Consider the following 21,731-nt stretch of genomic DNA (forward strand, 5'->3'; position numbering starts at 1 on the left):
CCCTTTAAACTGTTATGGTCTGTGCGTATAGTGAATTGGTTGCCAAGTAAGTTATGACGATATTGTCTGGTAAAGGTTACTGTTGCTAAAAGTGTCTTCCTTGTGGTGCAATATTTGCTCTGAGCTTGTGTTAATACTCTACTTGCATAGATTACAGTAACACACCTACCATTTTGAATTTACTCTGCTCCAATAGTATTTTCAGGTACATCAGTATCCAAAATGAATGGAAAGTTAGGATCAGGACATCCCAATACATGTGATGTAGTTGAAGCCTTCTTAATGCCATTTAAGGCATATTGATGCTTTGATTCTTTTCCTCCTGTAAAGACATGTAAAGGTGCGACAAAAGCAGCGTAATGGGACACATGCTCCCTATAGTAATAAGCAAATCAAAAAAATGATTCTAATTCTTTCTTACTTCTTGGTACTGGCCATTTCTGTACTGTATCAATGTTTTTAAGATGGCTTCAACTTGAGATTATACTGCTTAAATCGCTCTTACACATGACTCAGCTTCTGAAAACTATAACCCTAAATGATGACATTATCCAGATATGCCAAACACTCCTCCCAAGTTAAAAGTGGACTATCAGTCCCCGAAGGTATCATGAGCTCAGTAGTCAGTGCTTCGGGACTGACATGATTTAACAAACTTTACTAAAATTGTCCGTTTAAAAGGTTTCAACTCCCTCAGGTAAAGTTGACTTTAGATGGATTTGGCTATTTGTATTAGGTGTTTTTGACATATAGCTCTTCAACGGTTAGAGTTACAGAGACCATTGCAATCTGACGTGCTCGAACAATCCATATTTAGCGTTCTTATAGCAATCTATCTTGTCTATTTCCAACTGCCAATATCCTGCAGCCATATCCACCGTACTCGTATATTGGCTTCCATGCAAAGTATCTAAACATGTTTCTTTTTTCGTTATAGGAAATAAATCTCTAGTTGTAGTCCTGTTAATCCCTCTATAGTCTAAGCAGTATCTGATGGAGCTTTTCCGTACTAGGACAGGACATGCCGCCCAATCAGATATTAATGACTGAATAACCCCTTCATCCAACATATCCTGTAAATGTTTTGTTGCTCGCCTGCAAACTGTAATGGAGTCCGTCTCAGACGATGTTTCCCTAGAGTAGCATCTCCGGTGTGGATACGGTGTTTATTTTCCCCTTTTAATAGGCAAAAATCCATATCCCCTTTTGTAAACACGTCTTTAAATTGAATCATTAACTCTGCAATGTCCTTACTTTCTGACAGAGTCATACCTTTAATGGTCCTTGCATACAGGTTTTGTGTATATTTCGAAATGAGTTCATTTACATCTTTAAACGAATGAGTTTGTTTGACAGAAACTCTATCAGACATGTTTTTATCAATGTTTTGTGAACTAACTTCCGCATGAGAGTGGTTATTGTCAGTTTTAATGGATACTATTTTAGGTTCTGGTGGAACCGTACTAGAGTTTTCTTTTGTCTCCGGAACAGTTGTCAGGCTATCAGATATTCTGTCAGCCTCCGCACTTGATATGTTCCTAAACGATGGCTTAAAAGCATTTAGTGACTTGTCAGAGAACCTGTCAAGTTCATTTTATTTCTTTGCCAATTCCAAATTTCAACCCTCCTTTCAAAGTTACAAACTGATTGGAGCCATTACGTACTACTGTTGAGACCTCATAACGTTCTTTCAGCACAACATTTGGTATAAATATACCTTTAAGCTCATATTTTGGCTGTATAATAATATCAGAATTAGGCGTCCTTTCAATCTCAATTTTCAAAACATTCATTGACTGAGGTGGAACAACTGTTTTCCTTTCTACTATTACTCTATAAACATGTGAAATTGAAATGTTCCCAAAAAGTCAATACCAAATATTACATTATCTGTGATATCTGCTGCCACAAACCTCCATTTGACTTTGAGTTTACCAGCTGTCACTTCAAGGTTATCTGAATATCTAGATTCCATTTCGGACCCTTTTCCAGCTCCTTTCAATGTTATGTGCTGCTTCATCTTTACTTTTGTTCCCAACTGTCCAAGAAGTCATGTACTGATCACGTAAACCTGAGCTGTACTATCTAAAACTTTTTGCCCAGTTTATGTACCAAGTTTATGAATCTGAATTATGTTAATACAGAAATAGTTCCTGAATATTCGCTGTATTGTCAATATCTTTTTTCTTTAAATTATTTACATCTGTACATGTCCCGAGCTGAACAAGAATTTGCAGTCTTTCTTTTTCTCTGGTAGTTTAAAGTATTATGACTGGGTGACGGAGACCTACTTCGCATGGGCGACACATTTCGATACATTACTCTGCTTGGACAATCTGGGCAAAATGTCACTCTTTTCCACACTAATAACAGGATGTTGTTCTCCTGTTTGGACTTGTTGACCTTTCTGGTATGAGAGACCTATATGGACTTTCTTGACCTAGAACTTATATCATAAGCAAGATGACCTTGAGTTATCCAAGTAATCGTATATGAAAGATGGCAGATACACCTTTAAGGTTAGACGTCTGTCCTTCATCAAATTCCGTAGTTATTCTGCAATGTGAAGAAGTACTCAACGTCAGCAGTTGACAGGAACACAATAGAAAATATACGGGTTCGGTGATGATAAGATCCGGACAATTACAGCAGTTTTAATATACCTCCCACGTAAAACCATTTACAAGCGCTATGCCGATTATGCTGTGTTAAGCATTGTAATTAGAAATGACTACAGAACCTTTATTCTTATTCTGGTGCGAAACAAAAAGCATTAATGCATAAGAGCTCAGAGAAATTAACAAAATCAAAATCTTAAAATTTCCGCGAAAGTCCATTTATGTTTTTGGCGCATTAAAGTCATTCAAATGAAAACGTTAAATTAAAGGTATTTTCATGTACGTGAACCATCGAAATTCAGAAAATATTGAACTAAAATAGTTTTTGAGGTAGGTGTTGTTTTATTTTCTTTTATATTGCATTATTCGCACATCTACTGATTTCAGCAAGTGAAAATGACGGCTCCTTAGTTACGAACTGCCAACTGCATTTGACAGTAGTTAACAAGAAAAAAATGTAAAATTATAAATAGCAAATGTTGGGATTTAGAATAAAAAGAATTTAACCAAAACATTTCTATCGGTTATTTAAGAAATAATTCATGCAAGCTATTGAATTTTTGAAAATGATTTAGCTTTATCTAACAGGGGGCAAAAACGATCTGCCACACATACGGCATACCGGCCCTCGCTCCACTTTTTAAATTACTGTATTTCCCTCTATTTGAATCAAAATAATTAATGCAAGCCACATATTTGTAGTTATTTACAAATGACCTGCGCCGTGATATTCGTTAATTTTATACCTCGTCAACGCTCAGGATAAAAATCGAATATTACGGCCCAGGCCATGTGTAGTAAATTTCCAACAAATCTATGGCTTCCGTGAATCATTTCTTTATTCATACTTATAATACATAATACTTGGATTTCAATTTTAGATTAAAGGCAAATATGCGGATGATAAAAGATGGGAATATTTCACAGAAGAAGTTGGAAATGAAGGTATGTTATTTTTTTCTCTGATCTCATTTCATATAAAGTATTTCAGTTCTTTCAGCTATAGAATAATATATAGTTATCAAATGTACCAGGATTATAATTCAGTACGCCAGACACGAATCTTTTCAATATAACTTCTTTCAATGTCCGATCCTGAGGATGTGCATTAAAAATAATAAGTTTATTACCGGTCTAACATGTTCAAGAAGAGTTAATCAGATTTACAATTTTTCATTGCAGTTATATGTTAACTAAACACATTTATTATTTTTAAAAACAGTTATTCGCATGACACGGGGTTATGTTCTTCCCATATATCTTATGATAGTATGATACAAAACCCCTAACGGGAGGGATTGTGCCTGATATTCATATGATGAAGACATAATCTTCCAATCAGTTTAATTGAGGTCTGGAGCTAGCAAGTCAGTTAACTGCTAGTAGTCTGTTGTTATTTATGTATTATTGTCATTTTATTTATTTTCTTTTGTTACATCTTTTGACATCGGACTCGGACTTCTCTTGAACTGAATTTTAATGTGCGTATTGTTATGTGTTTACTTTTCTACATTGGCTAGAGGTATAGAGGGGGGGGGGGGGTTGAGATCCCATAAACATGTTTAACCCCGCCGCAATTTTGCGCCTGTCCCAAGTCAGGAGCCTCTGGCCTTCGTTCGTCTTGTATGATTTTTAATTTTAGTTTCTTGTGTATAATTCGGAGTTTAGTATGACGTCCATTATCACTGTACTAGTATACATATTTTTAGGGGCCAACTGAAGGACACCTACGGGTGCGGGAATTCTCGCTACATTGTAGACCCATTGGTGGCCTTCGGCTGTTGTCTGCTCTATGGTCGGGTTGTTGTCGCTTTGACACATTCCCCATTTCTTTTCTCAATTTTATGATCTAGAAATATGTATGATACTAAGAGCAATACGAATTTCAATATCTTAAAGGCCCACACAGTGCAATATACGCAGCAAGAGAAACTTCAGTTGGAATTGAGTTTAAGAAGCGACGGAAAGGGCATGTTATACCTAATGCGAAAGGAACATTAACAAAGGTAAACAAAAAAAAAACACAGCAAAGATTTTCATACTACTTGTCAAAGGAATATGATTGTAAGTAATTTGTTAATTTATACAATCATCTTAACTTGAACAGGAACTGTCTGCATAAAAGGTTAAAAAATAAAGCTCATTCACAGCACCTTCTAAAAAGCAGAGTACTGATAATGAATATTTACCCCCAATTATTCTATATGCCTTTTTTGATTCTAAAAGCAATATTCATCATGCTTTCAAGCTTTTTGCATTGCCTTTTTCTGATTTTCTGATTTTAGCTCACCCAAATGCCAAAACTACGTGTAAAATGTAAAAAGTCAGATATTTTATATGAATGCTTCTCAAAATGTAAACGATGTAGGTGTTCTTTGTTTTTCTTTTATGTTATATATCATTACTTTTACCCTTTTCTTCTTCTCTAAAACTAGGCCGATTGGAAACAGTAAAATAAAAGAAATACCGAACTCTAAGGAAAATTCAAAACGGAAAGTCCATTATCAAATGGCAAAATCAAAACCTTTGTAATGATCATCAACGGGGTATTTAGTTTGAAGTACGTGTCCAATGATCCGAACTCCAACCCAATATATGCAAACATGAAAAAGGTAAAACATGTTGGTAAAATGAATGGTTTGTCTATTTCCCAGGAAACCCTTATAAATAGAGAAAGACTTTTTACAAATTGAGAAGATCTTTATACTGTTCATTGAAAAACAAATTGTCATATGACTACCTAAATTTGTAATAGTTTTTTTTTAATTTTTAAATATATTGGGCACCAGCAACACTGAAGAGACTTTAATTGTTGAGATGCGCATTTGTACAATTTATGTTATTATAGGAGTTATTGCCCATTTGTTTAAATTTTGTTAATATACAGTGGGAATTACAAAGCCGAGCTTCTTGAAATTTGTTATCAGTTATGATCATAAGACTCTCATTTTTTTCTTGACCATAAACTGAATTTCTAACAAATCATATAATGTAAAGTATAAATTATTCCAAACATTATTAAAATGGAATACAAATAAGAGCTCCAAGATTTTTTTTTCAGTCTATATATGAAAATTCTTTACTGTGTATCATGGTATCAGATACATTGCTCATAAATTCTTCATTTACCAAAAACTTTAGCGGGGTGTAGATATGGAGCAGCAGCTCACATTTTTTACCTTATTAACCTTTTTGGGCAAAACATATTTCTGTACAGATAAAAATGAACAGATTTGTTTTTTTTTATTAAGTACTAGTCTACAATATTCAATTGTGGCAATTTTCTATTATGACCATGTACATTTTCCCGGATAGTCTTCATAAGCTCATTAAAGCCTTTAGTTTTTAGTTTTTCTGGCCCAAAAAAGTCAGTGTTCGAATACTGCCATAATGTTATGTAAATTTGTTACTTTTTTCCCAGGTACTACATTTTCACAAGAAACTAGGAATCATTCATAAAATAATGATAGAAGAGAATTTTACCTCATCTAAAGCTCCTGACAGGTATGCTAATCTACTTTTTAATATTGAAGTTTTAAACATTTATTCCTAGATCAGATTTCATCTGAGTTGCGGTTAAAATGAGAGGAATAAATGGATACATTGTGAATATTAGTGACCTACGCAAAGCTAAAAACTGTTGCGTTTTTATCAGAGGTTAAGATCACCATAGGTGTAAATCAGACGGGACAGTTGAGATAATTCAAATATGATATATAATTATCCGATGTAATATTTGTTTGGTTAGTCACAGCAACAAAATTTGAAAATATCTGATTTTTTTCTTAAAATACTTGCCTGGACTAGGATGTGAATATATTGTCACCAAACAGTATCGTATTTAACCGGTTTAATATTAATAATAATGGAACAGTTCAGTTTTTTAGTTACTACGTGCAAACATTATGTCGCCCATCTACCTACCAGCTATACCAACGCTAAAAATCAGATTTTCTCTCAGAAAAAAAACCCCGGTTAGATACGATACTGGTTGGTGACAATATATTCACATCCTAGTCCAGGCAAGTATTTTAAGAAAAAAATCAGATATTTTATATTAATGCTTCTCATAATGTAAATGTTGTAACTGATGAATTATTGGAGGTCAATTAGGATATTAATGATTTTCACGCTTGGTGCTTGTTGCCCCGGAGTTTTGGTCCTTAATTGACTTTATTTTGAAGCATTATTAAGGAGAGTTTGATCAAATTCTTTAAACATTTTAAGTATTATTTCTAATGAAAAAATGTGGGTTAATATTGGTAATACTGATTTTCAATTCTGTTGAAGATTAACTGACCAATAAGAATCATTGGAATGAAAAGTCTAGCGTAGGCGAAATTTTGGGAGCGAACTCGTAAAAACAACCCATATTATATCTTTATGCAGATAGTACATTCATCTTTTTCCTATCCGCATTAGAATTATATGAATGTTTCCACTCATCTCAACCATCGATAAGTTGTACATTTATAAAAATCTAAAATTAGGGTGCAAGCGAAATTTTAGTGACAATCCATGTCACAGTATTTGGCATTTTCAGTCCTCAATGCTCTTGTACTAATTAATTTGACCTAGTTTTATGATTTGAACCTCGCTGACGAGGCTTTTGCAGACAAAACCCACACCCGGCGTTCATCTACAAGCTGGTACCTGACCCTTCTAACATTTGGATAAGATTTGATTTTCTACACTTTTTGACATTAAATGAATTTAATAATGATTGGCCTAACTTGAAATTATTTTCACTATGGCACGCCTACACTTTGATTACTGTCAAGCCTTTGTCAAACATTGCGAACGCAAAATATAGCATTTTTAAGTCTGTGGGAAAAGTTTTGTCAGACATCTTCCGTATTTTTCTAACAGCTTCTGTTTCATCGAGTGATATCATCTGCAAACTGTTTTATTCATGTGTTTTTTTAGTTATACTGGTAAATAGTCATAAGTGTAGCAGGCAACTTAACTTTTTATTACTGAAATCAGGAATTGCAGGACAAGACAAAGTGTACCTTAGAACCACTACACTTATGTTTCTTGATTTTATTGGGGCATTTTCAAATTTGAAGGAAAGATCCGAATAATCAAACCACAGCTAGATTCTATAAATAGAAACAGCTCGTGTGAGTGGACGGATTTTAAACTTGTTTTTATGTTTGTCACAAGGATTATATCTTTATTTGAAATCAGATTTGTACTTCAATTTTGTGCTAAATGTTTTTTTTTTATTGAATGATAAGTTTTAATCGTCATTTAAACAATATTTAATGTTTCTGTGAATACTTTTTTTTTAAAGGGAATACTTTGTTTCATATTTCAGTTTAGACACACATCAAAACACGAGGAAGGTCAATACTGACAATGATTTTGATAATATGAGTAAGTTTAGTGTTGAAATATTTGAGATAATCATAAACTAGTACATTATTAGTAGCAGATCTTGAAATTCAAATTTGTGTGAAATCTTTATTTTAAGAAAAATATAAGAGATTATGTTCGGTAGGCTACATTTCTTCGGATTTCAAATATATGGCTTTGAGCGTTCCTGATGAAGGTAAATCCAGAAAAGTGCGTCGGACGCAAGAAATTATTTAACGTGTTGTTTTCAATTTTTTTTTTAAATCCCTGGGTCGATACCTCTGCTGGTGGACTATCAGTCCCCGAGGGTATCACCAGTTCAGTAGTCAATACTTTGGTACTGACATGATTTAACAAACTTTACTCAATTTGCCCGTTTTAAATTTTAAAATTATCAAGAAACTAAAGTTGCAACTCCCTCAGGCAAAGTTGGCTTTACATGAATTTGGCTATTTATTTTAGGTATATTTGACATCTGGCTCTTCAACGGTTTCGGTACTTATACATCTTCGGATTTCTAATATTTGGCTTTGAGTGTTCCTGATGAAGGTAAATCCAGAAAAGCGCTTCGGACGCAAGAAATTATTTAACGTGTTGTTTTCAATTTTTTACATCATTGGATCGACACCTATGCTGGTGGAAAATCAGTCCCCGAGGGTATCATCAGCTCAGCAGACAATACGTTGGTATTGATATGATTAAACAAACTTTACTAAATTTGCCCGTTTTAAATTTTAAAATTATTAAGAAACTAAGGTTTCAACTTCCTCAGGCAAAGTTGGCTTTAGATGAATTTGGCTATTTATTTTAGGTATATTTGACATCTGGCTCTTCAACGGTTTCGGTACATCCTTAGATTTCAAATATTTGGCTTTGAGTGTTCCTGATGAAGGTAAATTCAAAATATCAAGAAAAGCGCTTCGAACGCAAGAAATTATTTAACGTGTTGTTTTCAATTTTTTCTAAACAATGAACGGAGTTGTAGTTACGACTTTTATAGGAAAATATCAGCAACTATCATCTGTGAAATGCATGGATATTCTATGATGAATGGATGGTTTGCTTATTAACTTCTAGCTGCAAATTTATATGCATAATCAGAACTAGAACATTATTCTGACTCCGAGCCGATATTTCATAACGGTCAACCTACTCGTAATTTTTGCTAATGATATTAGACTTTTTACAGATGACACCTCTTTATTTGTTATAGTAGATGATGATCCTGCTGTAGCAGCTGCTTCTTTGACTGATGACTTGGATGTTATCTCCAATTGGTCAAATCATGGGCTGTTCAGTTTAACTCTTAGATAACTAAAAAATATTGTATTTACTAGAAGGGAAAGGGAACACCCACCTGTACTTTTTGGGATAAATGGGGAAGAGGTTGAGAATATAAATATTCACTGTCATCTTGGGATAACATTTCAGTCATCAGCTTCATGGAACTCACATATTGATGTAATTTATAAAAAAAGCATGCTCTCGTCAAGTTAAACATTTATAAGATAGGAGTTCACTTATACGTAATTATTATGCTTTTATTATAACTATATTAGAGTATGTTTACTTTGTATGGGGCAATTGCTCCCAGCACGAGTCTGAGCGTCTTGAAAATATTCAGATAGAAGCCGCTAGAATTATTACAGGTTTACGACGAAATTCCTCCATACACAAACTTTATATTGAATTAGGTTTAGAAACGCTGGAGAATAGACGTTATAAACATAAGCTTATACTAGTCTATAAAATATTAAATGGGATGACACCTGCATACTTATATGAGTTAGTCCAGCCATATCTTCCCAGACAAACCCCTTATACTTTGAGGAATGAAAATAACACTTTTCATCCGCCTCTTGCTAGAACTAGCTCTTATTTTAATAGTGTCATCCTTCCACTTTAAGACTTTGGAATATTCTTCCTTTGAGTTTACAAACCCCCCCAGTTTGGGTACATTTAGAAGTGGACTAGAAAAGTTTTATAGTACTGATGATATATTTTAACCTTTCAACTACGGGATAAGGAAACTTAATATAAGTCATTGTCAACTCAGAAATAATGCTAGCAACCTAAAATCTCATCTGTTTAATCAGTTCTTATCCGAGAACACTTTGTGTGCAAACTATAAGCACCCTGTTGAGGATACCAAACATTTCTTTTTCATTTTCCCTAAGTACAATGATGTAAGACAGATCCTTCATGATTACATTAACTCCATTGCTGATAATGTTGATATAAATATTGAATAATTAATTGTTGGAAACAAATTTTTTTCATATGATATGAATATTGCTATTTTTAAATCTGTTCAGAAATATATCAGTGACACTCAACGTTTTGTTTGAAACTTACTTATTTTTGTTTCATTTAGTTTTATTTTTATTTTTTCTCCTCCACTTAAACATTAATTCATTTTATCCACTAAGCAAGCTTTAGTGTCTCTTTCAAGCCATATATATATATATATATATTTCTAATGACTAATAAAGGATATTTGCATGTGTCAAGGTTCTTGAATAAATGATGAGTAATTGCCTCTATACATGTGCTTAAATATACTTTGCATTTAGTAAGATACACTGTAAACATATATTTGCTCGTGTGTGCTCACAAGTAGCATGCATGTTCCACAATATTGCATTATTTTAAATATAGTTCGTATAATTTACAAATGAATTAAATGCTGCCCTAGCCCAAAAGGATGCTCAGATAAAGACACCAAATCTACTTTAAGGCATAATTTATTTGAATCATTTTCAATTTTTTTCAATAGCAATTCCTGAAATGAGTGCCTTCGGTAAGGGAGAATTAGTTTTTGTGACAAGACATGAATTGAAGGAGTTACATGTCAAACCAAAGAATGTATCAGCTGGGAATATTCATTTTGATAAGGTAAGTGTTTAAGAGGTAACGTATGATGTGATTAACATATTCCTGTTAATTATTGTCCTCTGCAACGACCAGGTGTGATAGAAATGCTGGGGGTTCGTCAGTATCGATCAACTAATTTTTAAGAAGTTCTACCCATTGAAAATAAATAGTAAAACTCATAAGTAAAATTGCATTGTATGCACTCTCAATCCGATACTGCATATACAACTGTCATTAAATTCATGTTAAAGGGTTATATTAGCAATGTCAGGGACCTGGTAGAATTTCTGTGTCAAAAAACTGTTCTTAAAAGGAGAAACGTCCCTAGAAAATAAAAGAAATAAATCGAAAATTGCAACGTTGGCACTCGCAAACTCGTTTCACTATCTGGTATTAACGCCATTTATTTGAAAGCGTAATATCAGCAATGGCTGAGATAACCGTGAAAATCTGTGACGATTAGTCATGACCCATGAAAACGCAATTTCTAGTAAAAGTAGCATGTAAGAACTCGCAAGATTTCACATCAGACCTTTATTCTGTAATGAAATTAATATCACAGCGTGATATCATAAAAAGGCAAGAATGAGTGTTAAAATCAGCACCAATTAATTAGTTTTACAAGAGTTACGACCTTGTATGAATATGTAAATCATATTGTAAGTAACTTGTAAGAACTCGAAAGTCGACAAGTCTCCTCATTTTGAAATTAAATATATATCAAAGGTTTATATCTTAGACATGTTAGAAGAGTTAAACAATCAGTGCTGATCAAGGATTTTTAACTGATTACTTAAGGTCTTTAAATTTAATTAATATTGACAATTGAATTGTTAGCACTCTCATCCCTACAGTTCTTATCAGATATTTATGAAATATATTTATTTTATAAGAAAAGCCTTAGACAAAAAATACACAAAAAACACAATCCGAGGTTATCGCCTGAACGTCAAATGTAAATTCATTCAGAAATATACAAATTATGGTAAAAAAAAAACAAAGCATGCAAAATCGTATTAATCCTATAAAAAATAGAGACAAAATATGTTTTTGGATATAACAGAAAAGCCTCTAAATAATAATACGATATATTCAATATGATTCCAGTTTGAGAGAAACAAAAAAGGACGTGTAAACGTGACTGAAATATTAAAGGAGATTCGGAGTAATATCACGTGTATTAGAAATCAGCCTCCACAAGGTATAACTAACTTATTTCTCTGTTACTACTAATTAACCGCCATGAAAATCAAATGCACAAAATATCATTAAAACATTTACCTGTTATATTTGACCTGTTTATTCTGGTTTTCATCAGCAAATTTATTTAGAACATTTTGTATTTAATGGAGGTGTAACGCTAACACTGATGTAACTGACAGCTAACAAAAAAAGTATAACTGTGGTATCGTTAAATTATCCAATCTTTATGCAAAAGGTTTATTGAAGTATACTAAAGTGTGATTTATAAATTTTCTACAACTGAATTTAATACTAGTTTCATTTTCATAATTGGAAACTTGTGTAATGGTGTTTTCATTTTTATATTTTAGAAAATATCTAATCAATACTTTCTTTTCGTATAAGGATCACCACTGGTAAACAAATGTTTCTTTAGAATTGTCAGTATGCTGAAATTGTTATCAGATGTCGAAATAAAAAAGACTGCAAATGTTTACTTTCAACATCAACAAAATGAGTATGTATATACGTATATGTCTAGAATATGAATACCATAAATAGTATATAATGATTGATATAATCTGGTTAAATCTTATATGTGATTTTGGTTGCAACGACAGTAACGGTGTCGATTTTTATGCCCCACCTACGATAGTAGAATGGCATTATGGTTTCTGGTCTGTGGGTCCGTTTCGTCTGTTCGTCCGTCCGTCCGTCTGTCCCGCTTCAGGTTAAAGTTTTTGGTCAAGGTAGTTTTTGATGAAGTTGAAGTCCAATTAACTTGAAATTTAATACACATGTTCCCTATGATATGATCGTTTTAATTGTAATTCCAAATTAGACTTCTGACCCCCCAATTTCACGGTCCACTGGACATAGAAAATGATAGTGCGAGTGAGGCATTCATGTACTTAAAACAACACATTATTGTTAATGCACAAGATGCATTATGATGTTTGATTGTCAAATAATCTAACTTATTATCTAAAACAAACGTTAAAGTACATGAATGAAAGCAAACGTCTAACAAGGAATCAGCGAATTATTGCTGAAAATTATAAAGTTGGCATTGCTTTATGGTATATAAGAGGGACGAAAAATACCAGAGGGACAGTCAAGTTCATAAGTCTAAAAAATAAACGACAACGCCATGGTTAAAAATGTTAAAGACAAACAGACAAACAATAGCACACATGACACAAAATATGACTCTAAACAACAAGCAACACGATTCCCTGTAAGGAATATAGGTAATTGGAGACGCTAATATGATATTCAGCTACTACATATAGTTGTGAAAAAGATCAACCTGGAATTCTGTTATTTGTAGAATAATTCTGATCTGAATCAACACTATTAAAAAATGAAAACAAGATTTGATCAATTTCATGCGTGCGAAACGAGTTTTTAGCTTTAATTTCACCATGGCCAGGAACTGTCAATGTCGAATATTTGAAAGTTAAAGATGTTTAAAAACGTAAACAATTGGCAACAAACTTCCAAAAAATATTTTTCAAATACAATCATGTAGTCTTGGTCCGTATAACACTTATTAAATCCAATTTTTAAAAAGTTTTCAAATTTTCTAATTTTGAAATTTTGATCAAACTTTTAAATTATGAAAATTCAAAATTTTTGAAAATTTATGAAATTTTGAAATTTTCACCAAATTGTTACAATTTCAAAAGTGTAAATTACGTTTTTTATAACATTCATAATCTTAACGTGCAATTTTGATTATTTCGCTTTTTGAAAGTTTGATTGTTTAACTTTTGATTAAGATATTAAAAATAGAAAAAGAAGAAAAGAGGGTACCTGAAAACTGCAAAACGGAATAAAAGCGAAATTAAAAAAATGGTAGAAACTATATTTGACTTGGATATGTCCACGAAGAACTTCAATGATGGAACATTTTCCCGATGCAGATCCATAAAATTTTTAAATGTGGCCTGGGGCCTATTAGTTACACAACGTTAGGACCGATGCTTGCAAAAAGGACATGCATTTATGATATATGTAGCTCCGTTAGGGGTAAGTGGCCCCCTAAATCCGCCTTTGTTTTTAGAAAGCGCCGAAAAGGAAACGGAATATGTTGGTATCAAGGTATAGTTCCATATTTGCTTTTTCGCATTTTTAAGTTATCGTACGCAAACCAAGTGAACGTTAAGCAAAGTACAAGTACATCCAGTCAAAATAGGGTTTGTAAAGAGAGTGCTGCGCTCTCTGTGTGATTGATTTGATCGTTTTGGCCATACATCAATGTTACTCTCGTAAAAACCAGGACATATAAACGCTGATTTTTAAGTAAAGCATTTACCTGCAGATCGCTGAAAACCGAATATTAGAAAGTCAAGTAAATATTAGAACCGAAACTATTGGAGAAGTTGATTATCGTACGATAACTTAAAAATGCATTAATAACAAATACCGGAACTGTCACTTCATACAAAAAAATGAAATCCATTTCCTTTTATTTGTAAACAGTGGCGGATTAAGGACCCCTAATAGAGCTACATATATGATAAATGCATGTACTTTTTACAAATATCAATCGAAAAGTAATCCATTGAACTTCAAAAAGTGGCATTTGTTTTTTTTTGTCGATGCAAGAATTTCGTTATCCCGCCAATAATTTTATTAAGTTTTGCAACCTTATCAATCCAATTATTTGGTTCAAAATTTAAAACTATAAGGTTTGGGGAAAATACGGATTTTGTTTTGTCTTCTGCTTGAACATAAAATTGAGAATGGAAATGGGGAATGTGTCAAAGAGAAAACAACCCGACCATAGAAAAAAACACAACAGCAGAAGGTCACCAATAGGTCTAGAATACTCTTTCATCAAATTGAGGATCAAAAGATTTTTTTTTATAAAACCATACAACCCTCTTGAAGTTAAATGGTTGTTTCCTGAATAGGCCCCCACCTTTTCAAAATCATGGATCAGCACCTCAAAAACAAACCATTATTGAAGCCCCTCGCGGAAGTATCCAAGTGAAATGTAGTGTCACCTTATTGACAATATTTATATTTCCGATTCCCCAATAGATTACCATTTTAATCGTTGATATAAAATTTTACTACAAACGGATAGGTTGGACCTTAATGTACAGTGGCAACTTTTACATAAACACACAGGCTAAAAGTAATGTTTATGGTATACGTTATATATGATATTAATGTAATCTGCTTTTACAAAACCAGAACGATGAGTTGGATATTTGAAACGTTTATTTTATTTGGCGTTTTAATCATACATTACTTTAATTAGCCTTTTTTAAAATTTTGTTTGATTCCAGCGTCACTGAAGAGGCTTTTGTAGACTAGCGTCTGGCGCAAATACAAAATTAAGATCCTGGTATCTATGATGAATTTATTACGATACCTTTTAACAGTTTCTTAGCTCAAAGCTACTTATATTTGATCTTATTCTTAAATTCGTCGTCTATAGAGGATACCTTTGTAAAAAAGATATCAACAACCTCCCAACGTCGAAGCTAGCGTTACGTTCCTTGAAACACCAATGATTTAGTATTCCTACCGTACCAATACTTTGAACTGAGAGCTTTTATAGCTTGCTGTTCAGTGTGAGCCAAGACTCCGTGTTGTAGACCGTACTTTGACCTATAACGGTTTACTTTAACAAATTATGACTTCGATGGAGAGTTGTGTCATTGACACACATACTACATCTTCTTATATGTACAATAAATAATCGTCATGCAATCGATATAAAATGAAAATAAAACGTTCAAAATCGCATGCGTCCGAAGCGCTTTTCTATACCTATTTTCATCAGTAACGCTCCTAGCTGTTTATTAGAAGGCCAACACTTTATAAAGAAATAGTTGATTAAAGCTTAAAGATGATCGTTCAAAATGTACATTCAATGATTTCATCTGCCGACATGATTGCAGAAGGTAAGAAGTCGTAAAGCAAAACAAAAAAATAATACACGTGTTTATTGGGCCATTTTAATTGATTAAAGTTCAGTAGAAATATGTACATAATCAACACTACTATACTATTTGGCTAACTGCTAGTTGATCAGTGTTCACTGTTACTCCTAAATGATGGACGCTGGCAAAACCAAATAGTTCTGAAGTTTTCTTTCCGTTTCGCTTTGACTCTGTTTCGTAGTTTACAAGTACCCCTCTATTTGCCCCTTTTCTATTTTTGATATTTTATTCATAAATTTAAAAAATCAAATGTTCAGAAGCGAAATATTCAAAACTACAAGTTAAGTTTAGTACTTTGTGAAAATTTGATCAAATATCTAAACTATCAAATATAAAAACGTAATTTATAATTTTGAATATTTAACTGTTTGGTAAAGATTAAAAAATCTAAAAAACTAAAAAAAAAAAGTAATGGAATTTTATAACTTTAATCAAAATTTAAGAAATCTAAAATTTGAAAACTTTTTAAAATTTTGAATTGATAAGTGTTACACGGACCAGTCTTATAAAAAAGAAGATGAGGTATGATTGCCAATGAGACAACTATCCACAAAAGACCAAAATGACACAGACATTAAAAACTATAGGTCAACGTACGGCCTTCAACAATGAGCAAAACCCATACCGCATAGTCAGCTATAACAGGCCCCGATAAGACAATGTAAAAAAATTCAAACGAGAAAACTAACGGCCTTATTTATGTAAAAAAATGAACGAAAAACAAATATGTAACACATGAACAAACAACAACCTCTGAATTACAGGCTCCTGACTTGGGATAGGCACATACATAAATAATGTGGCGGGGTTAAACATGTTAGCGGGACCCCCCTAACAACGGACAGTGGTATAACAGTACAACATAAGAACGAACTATAAAAATCAGTTGAAAAAGGCTTAACTCATCAGATGCACGTTTCAAGTGATGTTTGCTTACCTGACACCAATCTATTTGTCTTCATCAACTGATTATTTGTTACTTTTTACATTTATCCCTTAAACTATCTTATTAAAGACTAATGTTTTTTTTTTATTCCTAATATATCTGATTGATATCTGTCAGACTCTGATTGGAACATTAAACACACATTTTCCTCTTTTCTTTATGAAATATGAATTTCAATAAATAAGTTTAAAAATAAAATTGAGAATGGAAATGGGGAATGTGTCAAAGAGACAAAAACCCGACCATAGAAAAAACAACAGCAGAAGGTCACTAACAGGTCTTCAATGTAGCGAGACATTCCCGCACCATGAGGCATCCTTCAGCTGGCGCCTAAACAAATATATACTAGTTCAGTGATGATGAACGCCATACTAATTTCCGAATTGTACACAAGAAACTAAAATTAAAAAAATACAACACTAACAAAGGCCAGAGGCTCCTGACTTGGGACAGGCGCAAAAATGCGACGGGGTTAAACATGTTTGTGTGATCTCAACCCTCCCCCTATACCTCTAGCCAATGTAGAAAAGTAAATGTGCATTCTTTTGATTAAAAAAAAATGAAGGCCAAATTATCTAATAAACATGTGGTCAAAATAAGTTTTTTATCAATATGCCTATCTTTCAGCTCCCAATCAGTAAATCTGTTTTAACATAGTTTACCAAAAAGTATGCCAGTGATACTGAAATCATGAAATAAAAAGAATTAGAAACTTGATTTGCCATTGCACGCATTAGCGGAAGGCACCCATCCCAAATTACCACAAAACCACAAAACCCTCAGGATGTGGACAAACTATCTAACGGGTTGATTCATAGTTTGAAAACTAGTATATAAAAACTAACATTGTTGGTAACTCATTTATATATTTCTTGTAAGATATTTATTAAACATTTTTTTTTCTTCTAGTACATGCCATTAAATATATATATGATATGCATGTAATCTGATATATGATAAATATGTTTAACATGGGAGATGTTCAAACGCTGCTATTTTATTTTATTATACTTCCTTTTCGTAAAAAATATTATAGAAATCTGAATGTGTTTAATATCATAATTTAATATTGTTTCTTTGTGAACACATTTTAGAGGTTCAATACTATATGATTATAATGCAATAGGTACATAATGTCTGAGTACAGTTATGTAAAACCAGTTGTTTTCTTTAAAACTCTTATGAAATATTATAGCAATCCTAAGAATTTTGAGGTCAAAGCAATAATGGTGGATGCGTTCGCAGCATTAAAAACAAACAACAGTCAGCAATTGATTGTCCAGTTAATTCTTTTAGCACCAAAACCAGAATACAAATTGTTTCAAAGATTTTTTATCCACGTGGCAGGAATGGAAATGCCTCCACATCAGGTATTTAGTTTATATGTGGGTCTTAAAAAAACAAGTTTATAGTAGAGTGAACTAGTTAGTTTATAGCTATCTTATTACTTTGTTTGATTTCCATTTTCAAAATACTGTTCTGAAGTCTCAAACGTAGTCAATTTAGATAATTTTAGATATGTTTTCATGTAATTTCAATATTTAAATGACCGTTTAAGACTAAAATTCATTTATATATATTTCAATACCACAATTACAAAAAGATATTATCTATATATACACCTATTGTCTGCTCTCCGCTTAACATTTCTTTCGCACTGATGCCAGCAACTAGACATATCCTTTTTATATTGAAAAAATCTTCATTATTTTATGACATTTATACTGTATACGTCTTTTTACTTCTTACTTTTGCCAAAACTAAGATGCTTTTCTATAAAATGTGAACAAATATTTTTGAAACGGGAGTAGTACAATACTGTGCAAGTTGTATTGTAATGAGTTACATTTTTTTAATACATTTTCTTTTCAATACAAGTAACTTCACTCAATTGTATATGTTAGTCTTTGACCTATTTTAATGGATTTTAGTGTATTAAAACCTTTGAACAAAGCTTTTGCCCTCCGTTGATGTACACTCCTCGGATCACATCCAGCTAATCTGAACAAACATGGTCCACAGTCGTGCATAAGGCATCTAGTTTCGAAATTGTGCCATGTAAGACTGCCAATCAAAATTTATGCCTACACAGCTTAAACAGAACATAGACTTTGAATCATGTTTTTTTTTGCTGCCATCTCAATTAATATAACAAACTTTGAAAAAAACAAATATGATGTGCAGAATCTTCACATATGTACGATTCTCTAGAGTTGCCGGAAATCATTGATCGACTTTTTATAGAGCTAATTGTCCTTTAAAAACCATGTTACCTAGTTTTTGTCTCTCCTGCAAAGCATAGCGAAGAATATGGGACATTTTGATATTTGAATATGGGAGGTGTAGTACATTAATTGTTTAAAGCTTTATATCTCAAGAGGAAGAAGTACTTTATTCTTGTTACCTTGTGAATAAGAAGTTGGATGAATTAGTTTATTGGATTTTTTGAAAGGTTTTCTGACCGTCAGTCAGGTATACCTGGCATACATCCCATTGGATGAATCAGTGTTCAATGTTAAAGTTACATGACTAGGATTGTTTACCAGATACTATGTGATTGTATCAACTATATTTGGTGTATGGAATGATTGTAGGGTGTAGCGGTCTATTTGGCAGACATTATCTGACATTGACCTCATTTGTATTGTTCATTTGTTAGTTTTAGATACTATAGTTTAACTATATTTGGTGCATGGAATTATTTGAAGTGTATGTTTGTTTGACAAGAATCAGAATTTGCACTTCCCTGACTATAGGAATGTTTTGATAAGATGACAAGATGTCCTATTCCCACAAACGTTGTTGACTAATATATTTAAAACAAATTAGAATAGGTAGAGATAAAATTTTAAAATCATAAAAGGATCAACAAGACTAGATTTACAAGTAAAAGAATGGCGAAGTATACCAGACGGATATTTGAACTCATAAGTCGAAAATCAAACAACGAAAAACGACCAAACAGTACGAGTATTCAAAATATAATATAGACTAAGTGACACAAACCCACCGTTAAGACCTAGGGTAATCGAAGTTTCTTCTTAGGTTCATCAGAATAATTGCAATTCTTAATAATTTCATGCATCAGTTATTGTCCATTAATTAACATTTTCACAATTTTGGACAATTATCTTCAAACCTTTACAAAAGAAAACTTTAAAATCGAGAGAAAAATCTACAAAATTTTCATTGAACTCCATATACAAGTTATAACATTAGCTCATCGGGCCCGGAGAACCAGATGTGAGCCTTTACCATCACTAGGTCTCCGTCGTCTGCTGTCGTCGTCGTAAACTATTTTAAGAATCCTCTGAAACTACTTTGCCATCTAAACTTTAACTTAATGTTCCTTACAGTATCTAGTTTATAAATTGTATCCGAAACTGCTAGGCCTAATACTGGTAAACTTTAACTGAGTGTTTCATAGGACAACTGGTTTATAAATTGTTTCTGAAGTTTTGATCAATCATCACATATGGCTGCTATGGCTAAAATAGATCATTTGGGTCAAATGCAGTTTTTAGCTTTATCTCAAAAACTTAAGCAGTACAAGCAAAAGTAATAGGTAATGAAAGTGATGAATAAGTCGAAATATATCTGCCTTGGAATTTTCAGACCAATTGGACAATCCATTTTAGGGTAACTGTTCGAAATAGTTTATTTTTTATGAAATTTTACTGTGTTTGGTCAGGGAGCTACCATGTGTTGTTTACAAGGGGATGAAATTTGAAAAAAAGCCAGGACAGGAGTTTTTAGCATAAAAAGGGACAGGATTAGCAACTTGGTAATAAAAAATGACAAGATGACAATGTTTGTAAAACAAAGTCGATATAAACTAAATCAAAAGGCAGGACTGAATATAGTGAAACCTTTTACAAGACAGATATTACAACTTAAAAACAATGCAGGACAAAAAAAAATCTTTTCTATCCTCCCTTTACAAATCAAATAGTAGCTCCCTTATTATCTTTAATATTTTGATAAAAAGATAGTAAATGGCAAAAAATGTACAAATAATGTGGATCTACAAATACTTAAAATGATCAAAATAGTAAATTGACTCCTTAAGGAGTTCTTGCCCTTTTTACATTTTATCGGGTAAGTCTCTGACTTTTTCAAAATTCTTCTCTAAATTTTAGCTAAATGTTTTTGATGGTTTCTTGTTTGTAGGTTGCATTTCTGTAAATATTGACAATGCAATTTCCCATAGGAACTCCTTTTACGGCTAAAACTGTACCACTTTTACTATGAAGTTTTGAAAAAAATCTTATCCTAGAATTGAAAGTTCATATGCACCACAATTTTTTTCAAAGGTCAAAATATAGGGCTGTGCGGCATATTTTCAACGTTTATATGCCCTGAACTTCTCAGAGTTTAAACTTACACTAATTTTCTTAACTACCCCTACCTCGAATGAAAGGTTACCACAGATTTCAATGTAAACAATATGCACGTGTTTATTTACTGGTAACATTCCCAAGTTCTGTCTCTGCGATATGGAACACAGAGAGCATAACTGGGAACCAGTATGTAAACAAAATGAATTTTCTATGAATATTCAATTACTCCCCAAAAGAGGCGTGTTTTGAGAAACAGCTGTATTTACAAAGTGCAACCTATACAGACATTTATTCAAATAGAAAAGTCTCTAAAATCAGTTTTTCTCACATTAATACTCATTTATCAGAATTAAAGTCTTAAAGAAATCACTGTGTATAATCTAAGTTTTTCTTTACTATACATTTTATACCCCCTTCCCTGTTTCAATTTTTTAAAGAATTTGAAAACAAGACT

The 21,731-nt window shown here is 32.6% G+C and overlaps 1 protein-coding gene across 1 annotated transcript in view; it reads left to right on the forward strand.

Annotated features, from left to right (window-relative positions):
- The first annotated feature begins 4,534 nt into the window (after window positions 1-4,534).
- Window positions 4,535-21,731, forward strand: part of LOC143084179 (uncharacterized) — an 87,883-nt gene continuing 70,686 nt past the window's right edge. The window contains exons 1-7 of the mRNA XM_076260589.1: window positions 4,535-4,624; window positions 6,040-6,122; window positions 7,939-7,997; window positions 10,753-10,871; window positions 11,958-12,051; window positions 12,438-12,549; window positions 18,133-18,307. Coding sequence (XP_076116704.1) covers window positions 6,082-6,122; window positions 7,939-7,997; window positions 10,753-10,871; window positions 11,958-12,051; window positions 12,438-12,549; window positions 18,133-18,307 — 600 coding nt within the window. The 5' untranslated portion in view covers window positions 4,535-4,624; window positions 6,040-6,081. The remainder of the gene's footprint in view (window positions 4,625-6,039; window positions 6,123-7,938; window positions 7,998-10,752; window positions 10,872-11,957; window positions 12,052-12,437; window positions 12,550-18,132; window positions 18,308-21,731) is intronic.

Source organism: Mytilus galloprovincialis, chromosome 7 (assembly GCF_965363235.1).
Source record: "Mytilus galloprovincialis chromosome 7, xbMytGall1.hap1.1, whole genome shotgun sequence".
NCBI lineage: Eukaryota > Metazoa > Mollusca > Bivalvia > Mytilida > Mytilidae > Mytilus > Mytilus galloprovincialis.